The following is a 17,255-nucleotide window of genomic DNA, read 5'->3' as shown; positions in this document are numbered from 1 at the left end:
GTTGAACAAAAAGAGCAGATCTACAAGCTGTCAATGCGTCGCCTCGCGATGCATTGACAGCTTGTAGATCTGCTCTCTACATGTTCACAGTTGACATGCGCTGAATCGAGCCGAGATGGTGACGTCACCGAGTGCGCTGCAGGAAGTACTGTTCCAAACCCAGAATGGCCGACTTGCGTCCTCCTGTCCTCAGAAGTTCATTCTCCCGAGGCGAACTTGCAAGTCTGAACTACCAAGGACCCAAGTCTTTAGTTACCAAGAGTAACCTAGAGGTAGTCCGTTTGCTTACTTTGTAAACACAACTCAAGAATAGGATCTCGGATTCACAAGCATTTTCTTTTTCTTCTTTGTTTTTTGCAAACGGCGTGCACATGTGTCGCGCATGATCCATGAACCATCGTGGACTATGGACATGCACGCGACCACGTTAAAAGGTAAGAAAATTGTGGCGTCCAACCCGCAAATTCGCCAGTTTTAATCGTGGCAGTAAATTAGTTAAATATGACGGTAAATACATTGTCTATAAGTTATTTGTCATATCTGCCCAGTACAATGTGTTACATTTGTATTCATAAGTTCCATTGTTCAATTTCAAAAACACAATTGAATGTCTGATCACAATTATTTGTGTGACAATTAATCAGCAATTTATAATCGTGACAGCCCTTGTAACGCCTCGCAGGGAATGACTAGAGGTTATTTTCCCCTGTATGAGTCCTCATGTGTCTTTTTAGAGTATTTGTCTGAGCAAAGCCTTTGTTACACACTTTACAAGCAAATGGCTTTTCCCCTGTATGAGTCTTTACGTGTCTTTTTAGGTTATTAGTGTGAACAAAGCCTTTGCTACAAAATGTACAAGTAAATGGCTTTTCCCCTGTATGTATCCGCATGTGTATTTTGTAATAACCTTTGTCACCAAAGCTTTTGCCACAAACTTCACATGTAAAGGGCCTTTCCCCTGTATGAGTCCTCATGTGTATTTCCAGACTATGTGCGTGACGAAAGCCTTTGCCACAAACTTTACAAGCAAATGGCTTTTCTCCTGTATGAGTCCTGGTGTGTGTTTTTAGATGAGCCATATGAATAAAGCCGTGTCCACAAATTGTACAAGTAAATGGCTTTTCTCCTGTATGGGTCTTCATGTGTCTTGTAAGATTACCTTTGCCATGAAAGCCGCCTTTGCTACAAACTGTACAACTAAAACCTTTCTTTCCTGTGCGATTCTGAGTTTCTTTTTGTGATTTCAGGTCCTGGGACATCTTGTTGCTCAAAGACAAGCTCTGTCCTTCCACATGTGGTTTCTTGAGAGAGTTCAATTTGAAAGGTGACTGGTCTACATTAGTCTCCCACTCATCACTGCCTTCGGTGATGTCAGATTCAGAACAGTGTGAAGAGAGCAGCTGGTCCTCACTTGGTTGTGGTGGTACACAGTACTCGATATAAGCTTTGGTTTCCATGTGTTCGGTTGAGGTGCTGGCAACAGGCTCTGTGTCTCGGTGTTCAACATCATCTTCACTTTTCACTGTTAATAATGTCAGTATTGGCCTATCAACCTCTTCTGGTTTTTGAAGTTTCTCCTCCTGCTCCTCCTTAATGAGTGGAGGCTCTGGTTCCTCCTGGACCAGACTGAGGCTCCTCTCCTCTTCAGGAGAAACCTCTTCTTTACACAAAGGGAGGTGCAGGATATCTGTAGAAAAGATCAAATGAAAGCAGCCATGAAATGTTTCAACTTTAAAAGGTTGTTTTCGAGGCAGGGCAAGTAATTTTCTTTGGTTAAAATAAGTGTTAAATAGCTCTATATTGTGACAGTAATCATTTCTATCAGCGTGTTTGTTTGTTCAGTAACACAAGTCTCCATCTATCTACAGCACTATATTAAACAGAATCAGACCTTTTGGTTCATTACATTACAATGCCAAATATTGCACTTTTTTATCTCCACTAAATTTAAGCTTATAGATAGGTGAACTACAGGTTTTATGGTATCAATACCTTTGGTAAAAGCTTTAAAGGAGTAGTTTACCCCCAGATTACTTTTTTTCCCCTATTGATTACTAACACTATGGAGAGTTTTTTTTGTCACATTCCTAAGACAAAAATGTGATTACAGTAAACTTACCCTGACGGTTTCCCCATCCAGGGCCATGCATTTGAGGGTAAATTTACTATAATCACATTTATCTTTAGGAATGCGACAAATACAAATACAAAAAAAAAAAAATGGGGGGTGAACTACGCCTTTAATGTGAAGTTATAGCAGCATATTTGATCATTTCCTTTTTTCGTTTCTTTTTAATACATATGAGAACTTTAGTGTCAACGTAATAACCGTTTCAGCCTGAGGGCTGGGTGGATGGCGCAGTGGTAAAGTAGGATACTGTCTTAATTAACTCACATCTGTGTTAATAGCTGTATTAAAATGTACTTCGGGTACCTTATGTCAGTACAGGCATAAAGTACAGTACATAATAATGTACTACTACTACTAAATACAATAAACACCTTACAACGTAAACCCATCTAACCTTAGCCTGGTTAATAAACCAGACTGCACAACACCACCCCCTGGCGGTAGTGGTGGTGTTGTGGTCTGGCCCTTCACATTTAATAATCTTTTTCCACCAGCCCTCAGAAAGGGCGAGCCAATCAGGGCTGTAGGCTTGGGGCACATGGTGGGTGGTGGCCTGGTTCAAAACCATTCAGCCAATCAGGCGAGTCTGTGTGTATTCAAACACATTCCCCCCTCCACTCTTATTACAGACATCAAACAGATTGTAGTCTTTGATGCTTTCAGTGACTAACGAGCTATTGACACTTGTATGGCTCAATCAATTACAGCAGCTCACAAGCCCTTTGAAGTTCAGAGGGAGCAATTAAGAGCAAGTCAACTTAACATTTTTTAAACCACCCCTTGGAAATGAAAATTCTGCTCCCGAGTCCAGACTAATATCCAACACGCAGTGAGGAATTAGTATGAGCAACGCCAGGCTAATCTAATCTAGCAACTACTATGGGCTAATTGTGGGTCTATTCTCTTTTACCTGAGAGAGTGTTGCACCTGGACACTTCAGCCTCTTCTTCCTGTTCCTGTTTAATGTGTGGAGCCACCTGGACCAGCCTGGAACTCCTTTCCTCATGTTGTTCCTCATGGTGTGGAGGTTGTGGTTCCTCCTGGACCAGACTGGGGATCCTCTCCTCCTCATGTTCTCGGGAAACCTCTTCACACAAAGACAGGGCAGAAGAGGTAGCATCAGCACTAGTCGCAACATGGCTGTGATGTGAATGTACGTACAGTTCATGTATTCCATATACACTCTTACGCATTTCTTATATCATTTCACAATTTGGCCAACGTTTGCGCACTTCTTTGAGTACGTTTGATGCAGTAAAGTTTATTTACTTTTTAATTCCTTAAACTATGAACTATGTCATTAATATAACTTGGAGTAGTTGTGTGGAAATAGAAAAAAAGGTTCCCCCCCTTCTATGTTGCCTAGAACTGGAAGATTAATCTTGGGGTTTGTATTGTAAAGTACAATGGTGTGATGTCATCAAGTTGTACTTTACAATACAAACCCCAAAATCAATCCTCCAGTTCTAGGCAACACAGAAGAGGGGGAACTTTTTTTCCACACAACTCCTCTAAGGTATATTAATGACATAGTTCAATATTGAAAACGGGTGGTCTTCCCCTTTACAGATAAGGTAAGTGATTTCACTCAAGTTTCAGTTTTGATGTAGGTGCCTTCCTCCAATGATCAAGTGGGGGTGGGTAGCATCAGGTCTATATCAGGGAATTATTTTAAAGATGGAGGAGTCATCCTCTTGGGGCCTGCATAATGTTCAATGACAAAACTACTCTTATCAGCTAGACAAAGTTTCCTATCTTTATCAGTTGGAGTAGTTTTAAGGACATGGCCCCAGCACCAGGAGTGACTCCTCCAGTGAACAGGATACCTGTTGGACTCACAATCTGAGTGATCATACCATTAGTCGTGGCGACCATTAGGTGTGAAAACCACCGGACCCCAATTATCACCCAAACTGTGGATAGTGCCGATGCGCCTTTCCAGGCCAACTGCAAGCAGGTATATACAGTATCTGGGACCTTTGAAGCATAGTTGGCAGCCGACTTCCGGAACCATAAGACTTCATCATAGGTAGTGTCAGTGACATGCTCTTCTTTAGGTTCTGAATCAGCTCTGAGCTACCATTCTTATGGTGGAGTTTTACAGCAAGCCTCAACGTTGTCCGATTCCAGCTGCTAATGATATGCTGCTGGATGCATTGAGTGAGTGTGTTACGGCCAGCCATATCATTAATATTTTGTATTTGGTTAATTGACCATATTAATTATGTGTTGGAATGTGCTTACATTATTTGAGGCTATTATTATTATTGCTGTGTTCCTTATAAGGTGGAGAATGATGCTGTGACTTTTGTATGAATGGAGAGTAGAGAATTGGGTGTGCTGCTGGCGTGAGGTAGTGATGTGTCGTTCATGAGTGATTTGTTCATAATAACCGAATCATTAGCAAGGCTCGTGAAGGATTCGTTCACTCCCTTAAACTGTTTGGTTCACGCTTTCGTTCATAGCCCCCGTCTCCTCCCCTTAATAGCCCTCGGCACACAGGACGGGTTTGCGGGACGTACTTGCAACGTAATTAAAGCGCTTCCACGATAGTGTTTTTTCAAGGGACAATCACTCCAAAGGCTGAGGTAAATGTGTTGTTGTACAATTGTAGATTAATTCAACATAATATGCCACCGGAAAAAGCTTATAGCCTATTAACACCATGTTCTCCACCTACTGTCCCTTACAGTAAATGTTTAATTAGCGTTGGGCACTCGGGCAGTGCTGTGTGTGCATCGCCTCATCATCCAAAAGTAACATACATCTCCCAACAATTTACAATTTAGGCATTTAGCAGACGTTCTTAATCCTAAGCGATACACCAATACATCTTATACATAGAAAAAGACCAAGTACCTATAGAGCAAAACCCTCATTAAGGACAGTCGATTTAGAACATATAAAATATATGCAATGTAATTGACTGACAGCCCTAATACCAGTGCTTACTGCAGGAAATGTGGTCCATTGTCCATGTGAAACCCATGGGAAAATGGCGAGAAAAGAACAGAGGAGAGACGCTCGCTGTGTGTGTGTGTGTGTGTGTGTGTGTGTGTGTGTGTGTGTGTGTGTGTGTGTGTGTGTGTGTGTGTGTGTGTGTGTGTGTGTGTGTGTGAGCTAGGGCTAGGGCTAGGCAGAGATCGAACACATGGCTGGTATGCTTATTTGGAAGCAGTTGTAAATAATCAGAATCAATGTGTACTGTAGCCTAATTGTCTCAGAGAGATGGATGGATGAGGGACAGCTGAGTGGGCACTAAGGAAGAGTGGGTACCTTAATATGTAAAACTGGCTATTTAAAAAGGCCTATTTCTATAATTGCTAGAAAAACAGAATCCAATCATGTTGGGCATAAATGTAGGTCTGATAATGACATACCGTGCATGATGTTCACATCATGTACTTTACCTTACATTTTCCAAATATTAAATTGTTTTAACATTTTGGACACAATAGACAGTTTTACATTGAGGTGCCCACTCTTCCATAGCTTAGTGCCCACTCTTGTGTCCGCACTTGAATATATATCTTTTAATTGATTTAAAAAAATGGTTCGGTGCTCCTTACATTTAGTTGGGTGCTCCTAATATTTTCTGGTGCTTCTACTTTTTTAAAGTGGTAGCAACGGTGCTACCAAGTAAAATTTCGAGCCCTGCAGTGCCAGGCCAGAATATTCAAATGGATATGACATTGGATGACAATAATAGCTGATCCGAAGTTGCAGCACAAACAGCCTCGACAACATTTACAAACGCTGTAGTGTTCCGCAGGGTAATTTAACAAAGAAAACCGCCTGTAAGGACCTATATGCATATCCATAGACCACGTCTGACCACGACAGGTTGTGAGATTGCAGATCATTAAAACATTAGCGGTCTTCAACAGGGGGTCCGCAGCGGTACTAACCTGACTTTCGCCAGATGGTTGCAGCATTGCGTATGCCTGCATAACGCTCTGCTTTTTACCATCTGGGCTCGTTCCAGCACAACCGATGTAAGGGGCTATCAACTGTGCTGGAGCGAGCCCAGATGGTAAAGCAATGCATAAGCAATGCTGCCACCATCTGGCGAAAGTCAGGTAACAGCGGTACTGCATGGAGTATGAAATTGTTACTTGATTAATCAATTAAACATGTTTTTTAAATTTTCTTTCAAAAATAAATAATGATTCTGTTCCTTTTGAATAGCTTGAATACATGATTACTGAGCAATTGACATATTGTTGATACTATTGACATTGGTTCTCAGTTAATAAGTAGTACAGTATGTTTAGAAATGGTAGTGGTATGGCCACAGACATAAATCGTAAAGTGATTCATTGCTGTGGCAGTGGCCTGTAAACATGTTAGTTTGACAAGAAGCATGAACCAACCTGCTCTGTGTAGTTTGATGTGTGGCTTTAGTATGACGTCCAGCAGTTTGTTTTGTTTCTCCAGCAGAGTTTCTAGTGTCTCCATCTCTCTCTGGAAGAGGTTGCACACAAACTCTGCAGCAGCACTAAGGCGCTCCAACACAAACACTCTGACATTAAGCTTCACACTACAAACATCAGCACCTGGACCAGCCTGGAACTCCTTTCCTCATGTTGTTCCTCATGGTGTGGAGGTTGTGGTTCCTCCTGGACCAGACTGGGGATCCTCTCCTCCTCATGTTCTCGGGAAACCTCTTCACACAAAGACAGGGCAGAAGAGGTAGCATCAGCACTAGTCGCAACATGGCTGTGATGTGAATGTACGTACAGTTCATGTATTCCATATACACTCTTACGCATTTCTTATATCATTTCACAATTTGGCCAACGTTTGCGCACTTCTTTGAGTACGTTTGATGCAGTAAAGTTTATTTACTTTTTAATTCCTTAAACTATGAACTATGTCATTAATATAACTTGGAGTAGTTGTGTGGAAATAGAAAAAAAGGTTCCCCCCCTTCTATGTTGCCTAGAACTGGAAGATTAATCTTGGGGTTTGTATTGTAAAGTACAATGGTGTGATGTCATCAAGTTGTACTTTACAATACAAACCCCAAAATCAATCCTCCAGTTCTAGGCAACACAGAAGAGGGGGAACTTTTTTTCCACACAACTCCTCTAAGGTATATTAATGACATAGTTCAATATTGAAAACGGGTGGTCTTCCCCTTTACAGATAAGGTAAGTGATTTCACTCAAGTTTCAGTTTTGATGTAGGTGCCTTCCTCCAATGATCAAGTGGGGGTGGGTAGCATCAGGTCTATATCAGGGAATTATTTTAAAGATGGAGGAGTCATCCTCTTGGGGCCTGCATAATGTTCAATGACAAAACTACTCTTATCAGCTAGACAAAGTTTCCTATCTTTATCAGTTGGAGTAGTTTTAAGGACATGGCCCCAGCACCAGGAGTGACTCCTCCAGTGAACAGGATACCTGTTGGACTCACAATCTGAGTGATCATACCATTAGTCGTGGCGACCATTAGGTGTGAAAACCACCGGACCCCAATTATCACCCAAACTGTGGATAGTGCCGATGCGCCTTTCCAGGCCAACTGCAAGCAGGTATATACAGTATCTGGGACCTTTGAAGCATAGTTGGCAGCCGACTTCCGGAACCATAAGACTTCATCATAGGTAGTGTCAGTGACATGCTCTTCTTTAGGTTCTGAATCAGCTCTGAGCTACCATTCTTATGGTGGAGTTTTACAGCAAGCCTCAACGTTGTCCGATTCCAGCTGCTAATGATATGCTGCTGGATGCATTGAGTGAGTGTGTTACGGCCAGCCATATCATTAATATTTTGTATTTGGTTAATTGACCATATTAATTATGTGTTGGAATGTGCTTACATTATTTGAGGCTATTATTATTATTGCTGTGTTCCTTATAAGGTGGAGAATGATGCTGTGACTTTTGTATGAATGGAGAGTAGAGAATTGGGTGTGCTGCTGGCGTGAGGTAGTGATGTGTCGTTCATGAGTGATTTGTTCATAATAACCGAATCATTAGCAAGGCTCGTGAAGGATTCGTTCACTCCCTTAAACTGTTTGGTTCACGCTTTCGTTCATAGCCCCCGTCTCCTCCCCTTAATAGCCCTCGGCACACAGGACGGGTTTGCGGGACGTACTTGCAACGTAATTAAAGCGCTTCCACGATAGTGTTTTTTCAAGGGACAATCACTCCAAAGGCTGAGGTAAATGTGTTGTTGTACAATTGTAGATTAATTCAACATAATATGCCACCGGAAAAAGCTTATAGCCTATTAACACCATGTTCTCCACCTACTGTCCCTTACAGTAAATGTTTAATTAGCGTTGGGCACTCGGGCAGTGCTGTGTGTGCATCGCCTCATCATCCAAAAGTAACATACATCTCCCAACAATTTACAATTTAGGCATTTAGCAGACGTTCTTAATCCTAAGCGATACACCAATACATCTTATACATAGAAAAAGACCAAGTACCTATAGAGCAAAACCCTCATTAAGGACAGTCGATTTAGAACATATAAAATATATGCAATGTAATTGACTGACAGCCCTAATACCAGTGCTTACTGCAGGAAATGTGGTCCATTGTCCATGTGAAACCCATGGGAAAATGGCGAGAAAAGAACAGAGGAGAGACGCTCGCTGTGTGTGTGTGTGTGTGTGTGTGTGTGTGTGTGTGTGTGTGTGTGTGTGTGTGTGTGTGTGTGTGTGTGTGTGTGTGTGTGTGTGTGAGCTAGGGCTAGGGCTAGGCAGAGATCGAACACATGGCTGGTATGCTTATTTGGAAGCAGTTGTAAATAATCAGAATCAATGTGTACTGTAGCCTAATTGTCTCAGAGAGATGGATGGATGAGGGACAGCTGAGTGGGCACTAAGGAAGAGTGGGTACCTTAATATGTAAAACTGGCTATTTAAAAAGGCCTATTTCTATAATTGCTAGAAAAACAGAATCCAATCATGTTGGGCATAAATGTAGGTCTGATAATGACATACCGTGCATGATGTTCACATCATGTACTTTACCTTACATTTTCCAAATATTAAATTGTTTTAACATTTTGGACACAATAGACAGTTTTACATTGAGGTGCCCACTCTTCCATAGCTTAGTGCCCACTCTTGTGTCCGCACTTGAATATATATCTTTTAATTGATTTAAAAAAATGGTTCGGTGCTCCTTACATTTAGTTGGGTGCTCCTAATATTTTCTGGTGCTTCTACTTTTTTAAAGTGGTAGCAACGGTGCTACCAAGTAAAATTTCGAGCCCTGCAGTGCCAGGCCAGAATATTCAAATGGATATGACATTGGATGACAATAATAGCTGATCCGAAGTTGCAGCACAAACAGCCTCGACAACATTTACAAACGCTGTAGTGTTCCGCAGGGTAATTTAACAAAGAAAACCGCCTGTAAGGACCTATATGCATATCCATAGACCACGTCTGACCACGACAGGTTGTGAGATTGCAGATCATTAAAACATTAGCGGTCTTCAACAGGGGGTCCGCAGCGGTACTAACCTGACTTTCGCCAGATGGTTGCAGCATTGCGTATGCCTGCATAACGCTCTGCTTTTTACCATCTGGGCTCGTTCCAGCACAACCGATGTAAGGGGCTATCAACTGTGCTGGAGCGAGCCCAGATGGTAAAGCAATGCATAAGCAATGCTGCCACCATCTGGCGAAAGTCAGGTAACAGCGGTACTGCATGGAGTATGAAATTGTTACTTGATTAATCAATTAAACATGTTTTTTAAATTTTCTTTCAAAAATAAATAATGATTCTGTTCCTTTTGAATAGCTTGAATACATGATTACTGAGCAATTGACATATTGTTGATACTATTGACATTGGTTCTCAGTTAATAAGTAGTACAGTATGTTTAGAAATGGTAGTGGTATGGCCACAGACATAAATCGTAAAGTGATTCATTGCTGTGGCAGTGGCCTGTAAACATGTTAGTTTGACAAGAAGCATGAACCAACCTGCTCTGTGTAGTTTGATGTGTGGCTTTAGTATGACATCCAGCAGTTTGTTTTGTTTCTCCAGCAGAGTTTCTAGTGTCTCCATCTCTCTCTGGAAGAGGTTGCACACAAACTCTGCAGCAGCACTAAGGCGCTCCAACACAAACACTCTGACATTAAGCTTCACACTACAAACATCAGCACCATGCTGCTGTTTCTCCAAAACAAACAATATCTCCTCTCCCACCGACGTCATGTGTTCTTTTATCGGCAGCCGTACAGACTCCATTTGACTCGTTTTACCTCCTTTATGAGAAATTTTGACCAACTGAAATATACTTAGGCTACTGCTTACTACTTAAGCACAATTATATAATATTATAATGAAGTTGTCGTCGTTATGATTAAAAGGAATAATAGACAATGGCAGGCAGCAGCTCCAGTTGAATAGACTAACCTTACATAGGCAGATAGACATTCAGATTGAGCCTTACTACACCATCAGATGTGAACTAGAAGACATCTAGGCCAGGGCCACCTTCCATGGTAGCTTCCAGAGTAAAACAGTACAGTATTCCGATTTCCGACTACTTAAACCTAACCTTAACCCTAACCTCAGTAAAACTAACACTGGTGAGTGGCTAACCTGCAGACGGTCATCCTACTCGGAACAACGGACCTGCGGAACAATGAGTTCTTCTCCTTCTACCTGAGTGCCTACCCTTATCCTACTGCCGTCATTGAAGCTCGAAGTGACGCACTGAGTGATAATTAGTAAGAATATAATATCGTAAGGAGGACTGATATCGTGTAAAACACAAGATCCTTTCCAACAGATATCCTTAAACAAAGTGTAAAGCTGTGTCTACGTGTGTTCGAGGAATCCCAATTCTACCATTTTGCGCTGAACATAAACAACACGCATTCACTTCCGGCCCGGGTCAACGTGTTACAAGCGTGAACAGCAAAGGATCCAGGCACTGTTTGTCTGTCGCCGCCTGGTGGAGGAGGTGCGTAACTGTTAGTGAATTAAGGATGGTTGGACGGACTGCTATGGAAGTTTTTTTGCACATTATTTCAATATTGAAATACATTGTTTCAATATGAAATTCCTCAATGAATTAAATAAATAAAAAATAAAACTTCCATAGACTGCCCTCCACTACCGTGTGAATAAACACTAACGTGAACGTCTAAATTAAATTAATTCATCTCATTTGGGAAGAAACCTTTCATGGATCTGGATGTGGCAGCTTAAATACACGTTCTATTGTCAGCTGATATACATCTACTAGACTACTGATGCAAACTTGGACACATCATCATCAGTGTTGGAACCTGAACTTTTGGGGTGTTTCGGGTGTCGCTGCTGTCGCAACAGAAGAGATAGTAAGACAGTAAGACATTAAGGACATCCGCAGCCCCCAACTGGAGCTAGCTTGGGTAGGTGATACTATTCTTCCAAGTGCAGCAGAGACTCATGTACTACATACTGTTTTACACTAGGTGGCGGCATACACCTAAGCTGTGTGAGCCAACTCAACTCAGTAGGTTGATTAAACAAATAGTTCACCCCCAAATGAACTTTTTTTCTATTGATTACTCTTGCTATGGAGACTTAATAACATTTTTTAGTTTTTGTTCCTTTCCTAAGACAATAATTTGGGTCCCCATCCGGAATCAAAGGGGGCAAATTGACTAAATTCAGTTTTAGGGGGTGTACTACTTATTTAAGCTTACAATTATACTTGCATCTTATTTAAAACAAAGTTTACAGAAAAATATATCTTACAAGGTTGCTTTTGGTGTTCATTTCTTTGCTGTACTTGTGTGGGATGTGTTGTTCCACCTTCTTTTGGACTTTTGATAGTGGAGGCAGGTTATCCGCCAAAATTCTCGTGACCATGATTACCATTCTTTCTCGCACTTTTTGAATATCCTAAAACATAGAGAATGTTGTATTTACATTATTTATAGATAAACACACACACACACACACACACACACACACACACACACACACACACACACACACACACACACACACACACATATATATGTATATATATATATACTTGTTTTTTTTTCACCTGCGGTGTAGGCAGAATTGTTCTTGGTTGGACCTCAATGGCCCGGCATTCTGGGCCTTGAAGGTCGCTAAAGTCCACCTTGTTCTGTTGTGCGAATGCCAGGCCATACGACAGGAACCTATCAGCATGGTCCTTGCTTTGGTGTTTTCCATGCACCGACATCTTTGGACCAAAGAAGATAGTATCTTTATCATATTGAATTGAATGAATGAATTAGCTGACTTGTTCATGTTCATGTTCAATGCTCTATATGAACTCTACAAAAAAAAAAAACATTGTTCCGGATAGAGTTTGAGGAGCTGAAAGTAGGATGACATCTTCCTGCTAATGGCCTTCCAACATACTGTATGTGTTTACATTAGTGCTTATTACACCTCTAGCTGACCATAGCTAGAGTGATCCTGTCAGTATAGGAGTAAGTAAGTCATTCAATAAGTCAACAAGCCCTGTATAGCAGTTCTACCAAAACATGATACAGGTTAGTACAGTTTACAGTTTAGGCATTTAGCAGACGCTTTTAATCCAAAGCGACTTACAATAAGCAGATACAACATCACAATAATAAACAAGATAATAGGTCAGTACATTAACAGCAATATAACAATGTAAATGGATATCTATCTAGAGAAAAGCACAATATAATCAAGTTTAAGGAGGGTTGAGAATGTGCTAAACAGTTTCCTAGGGTTTGAGGTACATGATTGGATCTTTGTGTGGTAGAATGATGATTTTGTAGCTCTCCATCAAACATCATTTTTAATGACCATTCTGAGAATTGTTAACATTTAACATTAACTAAACATTATTCAAAGTCCAATTGTTCTGTTACATACATTTTATATAGTTTTACAAATGTTTGCAGTAAATCATAGTTTGTGCATTTTCAACTTACCTGAACATTGTCCCATGTCACAGAGTAGGAACAGGCTGCAGGCTCAGGCTCAGCTGCAGGCTCAGGAATGCCACTTATTGGAGTTTTTCTTTGCTACAGAGACAATGACAGACATACCTGTACATGTAACGCAACTTATAATTTTTAAATATACATGAATAATCTAATTGTACAATGTTATTAATGGAATAGCGCATTATGTTTGTCATAGTGACAGTATATGAAGAGCATCATTTGTACCTCTGCTTTTTCCTTCCATTCTTTGATTTTTACATCGTGGCCTAACCGCATCGTATCAATTGTCATTCTGGTGCTGCCGACTCCAAGGGACACACCCATGTGGTTCATCGTTTTGATGACCTTTTGCCTGCAGCCTTGCTTCCAGAGTGCTACTCCCACACATTTCTGAATGAAATTTGTTCTCATATTTGATGTGAACATTGACATGGCCAGCACCATTCCCATCCTCTGTTTGACCTTTCTGTCTCGCTGACTGTTTATCCTCAGAGTCCTGAAATAATATACATACACAATAGATAACATTTATTGTAAAGTATAGCATAGTTGTAACAGAATAATGGAAGTCAATCTTCTGAATAGCAATGTTTTGGAGTGCCGATGTGTAATCCATTCACAATACTTTGTTCCTGCAATGTATAATATTTTTGTTTTTATTTTACATGTCCCTTAAACTGTTGTTAATTTTTTGGTTAACACTACTCACCACCCCCAACAGCACTGCCTTTTGACATTCAGTATGTACGTAAAAAAACAGACCAATAAGGTGAAAATAAGAAAAGATCAGACCTCAGCACTCTGATTTTTGCTTATTTTTTCAAAAGTCTTACCTGGCGGCGAGCTTTTGCTCTCGGATCAGTGCTGTTTTTGCTAGGGCTTTCTTCCAGGATTTTCTTCCAACATATTTTGGAAGTGTTTTCTTGCCTCTAACTCTTTTTCTGCCAAAGAAAAGAGGGGCAAGGTGGATATACAGTCTATTATTATGTATATTACGAAAAAGAAAACAATACAGAATCCATTCCAATAGAACCTAGTAGAATAAAACACCATATCCCAAGTATTAAATACAAGCAAAATGTATCGTACTTCACATGCTGTCCACGTCCAATTAACAACGGTGGCAATATGGCCTTCAAACATGCCATCAGGACTGGTGCCTTGCAACTTGCCCAGTCCAGCACACCATCCCATGAAAATGAGGCCATTTCCCTGAGGTCAGGTGTCTTTTTCAGTGGCCCATCCACATCCTCAGACAGTGTCTTTCTCTGCATAAAATGAATTAAATAAAAAATCAACTAGTACAAATGTAACATTAAACAAGTATAACACCAGATGTAAAAAGACCTCTTACCTCTTTGTTGATGGCTTGTGTGCAGGCTTTCAGAAGATGGTTCTTGGCAGGAGATTTTAAAAACTGCTGGAAAGCTTTAAAGTACGCATAATTGGCCAAATAATATTTGGCTTGAGCCAATGGTCCTTTTCCAAAGCTTCTCAGTGGTTTTCTTCTTCTGGAAATCTTTGGTGTGCTCTCTCTGGAATGTGTTGAGCATGGTGTCTTTGGAGTGTTCATCTTAGTTGGTGAATGTGTTGATGTAGAGGGGATTGGTGATGTTGGAGATGACACAGATTGGGCTGGCTTCTTTGGATTGGGTGATGTTTTATTTGGAGATGGTGTACGCATCGATTGTGTGCGCTTTGTTGATTCAGGGGTTTTTGTTTGAGAGGGAAGTGTTTTTCGCTTTTTATTCTTCACTTTCTTTACAGTTCTTTCGTTTAAATAAGTTACACATTGATTACAGATAAATGAATTTTTTTGAGGGGAGCGAGCAAAAACACATTTGGTAGTGCGAGGGCTCGCTACATTCAAAACTTTGATTCTATTGTAGCCTTTAGGGCCCTTAACAAAGCCTATATTGCAGCCAAGACAAAGCTCAGACATTGTGTGTGTTTACAAACAATATCAAATAATATAAGCCAAAAGCAAACCTTTCACTTTCTTACATAAAAATAAAATGAAAAAAACACAATAAAATTCAAAAATAGCAATAACAACTAACAATACAAATATGTACGTTATAAAGAAAACTAAATTGAAAGAAACAGAAAAATAAGACCATGTTATTTAGCCAGATGAGAAACAGAACAATGAATAATAAAAAAAAAGAAAAAAAACACAAGGAGGGGGAAACAATAAATAGTCTACTTAGATGCACTAACTGAAATGACAGCCATTTAAAAAAAATAAACGTCTTTAGCTATAACAATAATAACCTAAAGATTAGGCTACTATAATAAACAACTATTAGAGACCAAAGGGAAAGTGAAAAAACAAACAACCTACAAGTAGACAGTGGAGTTTTTTGTATTTTTCCCCTCATTTATCAGAAAAACTACAGTTAAAACAGATTGAAAAAGATAAATGACAATAAAAGTAAGAATAGCTACACTAGCACACAATATGACAATTATGAAATGAATGGATGAAGTTCTTATCTTTTGTAATTTGTTTTCCGTTTTTTGCTCACTCCTCTCTCCTGAGTCTCCTCACAGTAAACAAAGAAGTTACTTTTTTTCCCAGGGCGCATCACTTCAACGCTTGGTGTCATGGGTCATTTGCATCTAAAAACAAACACTGGAAAAGTACTGGAGGAGTGACTGTATCTGCATGTGTTCAATGCGCAATATGATCCCCGACCGCCATGGGGGCGCTGTTGCGCAGTTGCGCTCATTTGAGGAAACGAAGAAACAACACCACAACTTCCGGCAGAATGAGACGCGAGATGGGGAGATCCGAGCCGAGCAGGAGTAAACATGTATTTTTATGAAACATATGGACTAACACATGCCAACGAGTGTGCCGTCAGGTAGATATAAAGCTGTTTCGACGACTCGGTGAGCAACTTATTGTTTTTTACATGTTTTGAGCGTAGTATGGACTTTGGGGCTCAACCAGCGAGAGCCATATGACTCTTGTTTATAACTCCAGGAGAGACATAACCTCCGCATATTAGCGCCCTCTCCTGGAAGTTATAATTTATGGCTAGGTCACACAGGAGGTCTCCACGGGCTCACGGTGAGAGAGAGAGAGAGAGACACACACACACACACACACACACACACACACACACACACACACACACACACACACACACACACACACACACACACACACACACACACACACACACACACACACAGGGATGCTGACAGAACCCTCGCTAAAAAACCCAGGACACCGATCCACTCGTCCAATAAACTCTTCGGTCGGCCTCCTGGCTATAGTTCTTAGTGGGCCAGAAAATTAAGGCCTGGCCCTAACTGATTAAATATAATACATTCTTACATAAGATGCTGTATTCAAGTTCAGGAGAGTTTAGACAAGGCAATTCTCTTGAATGCTGCCTTCAGGTATGGCATGGAAAGAGGGGGCATTTGCATTTCTTTCACCATAGTAAAAACTGCATTCATGGTCTGGAGAGAGGGCACTTATTATTACAGATGGATAAAAGGGCAGGGGCTCAAGCCCCCTTTGATGTTTTCAGGGGCCTTTTCCACCAAAAGAACCTTGGTTCAAGAACCAGTGCCGTTCAACTTTCTTGGAACCTTGGTTCGTTCTTGTGAGCCGCAAACCGCATAGGTGGGAGAAAGAACCCCAAATAGGCCAGTCAATCTAAGCTAAAAAGGGGCCTGACCCAAAAGAAATTGCAATAGTAATCATTCAGGGTTTTGTATGATCCTTAGGGTCATCCAAAACACATGTTAAAAATCTTCCAAAATATTCTTAGTGGATCAAGGTCAATTCAGGGGATTCAAGTTTGGGTCCCTTCACTTACTATACAGGAAAGAATACCCCCCAAAAAATCTTCTTTAAGTAGCATGTGAGGGGTCTAACTAGGGGGTTTTCACTTTTCACACTTTGTGGGGTCCATTTTTTGCCAGAGGAAAACAAATGCTAGCAATGGATTCAGAATCATAAAAACCCCCTAGATCGACCCCTCACATGCTACTTAAAGACGTTTTTTTGGGGAGTCTTTTTTCCTATATAGTAAGTGAAGGGACCCAAACTTGAACCAACTGAATTTACCTTGATGAACATGTTTTTTGGATGACTCTAAGGATCATAAACATCCTTGAACCATTACCATTGCAATTTATTTTGGGTCAAACCTCAGATTGACTGGACTAACGGTTCTTT

General features: G+C 40.6%; 1 protein-coding gene across 1 annotated transcript; it reads right to left on the bottom strand.

Moving 5' to 3' along the window:
- Nucleotides 1-208: 208 nt before the first annotated feature.
- On the bottom strand, nucleotides 209-14,690 carry LOC308291117 (uncharacterized protein). The gene is made up of 10 exons (XM_080733053.1): nucleotides 14,412-14,690; nucleotides 14,147-14,325; nucleotides 13,891-13,998; nucleotides 13,283-13,553; nucleotides 13,043-13,135; nucleotides 12,151-12,312; nucleotides 11,853-11,999; nucleotides 6,505-6,797; nucleotides 3,042-3,218; nucleotides 209-1,687 (listed from the first exon to the last, which is right to left on the bottom strand). Exons 1-8 carry the CDS (start codon nucleotides 14,628-14,630, stop codon nucleotides 6,681-6,683), a joined length of 1,296 nt encoding a protein of 431 aa, XP_080589179.1. The 5' UTR covers nucleotides 14,631-14,690; the 3' UTR covers nucleotides 209-1,687; nucleotides 3,042-3,218; nucleotides 6,505-6,680.
- Between the last annotated feature and the right edge of the window lie 2,565 nt (nucleotides 14,691-17,255).

The sequence above is a fragment of the Nannobrachium achirus genome (genome assembly GCF_963921795.1).
Source record: "Nannobrachium achirus genome assembly, chromosome: 9".
NCBI lineage: Eukaryota > Metazoa > Chordata > Actinopteri > Myctophiformes > Myctophidae > Nannobrachium > Nannobrachium achirus.
This window is presented reverse-complemented; position numbering and strand designations above follow the sequence as displayed.

Coding starts and splice junctions, on each gene's coding strand:
- LOC308291117 (XM_080733053.1), bottom strand. CDS start 14,630: ATGAACACTCCAAAGACACCATGCTCAACACATTCCAGAGAGAGCACA. Junction 14,326..14,411: donor CACAAGCCATCAACAAAGAG/GTAAGAGGTCTT, acceptor CATTTTATGCAG/AGAAAGACACTGTCTGAGGA. Junction 13,999..14,146: donor GGACGTGGACAGCATGTGAA/GTACGATACATT, acceptor TTTCTTTGGCAG/AAAAAGAGTTAGAGGCAAGA.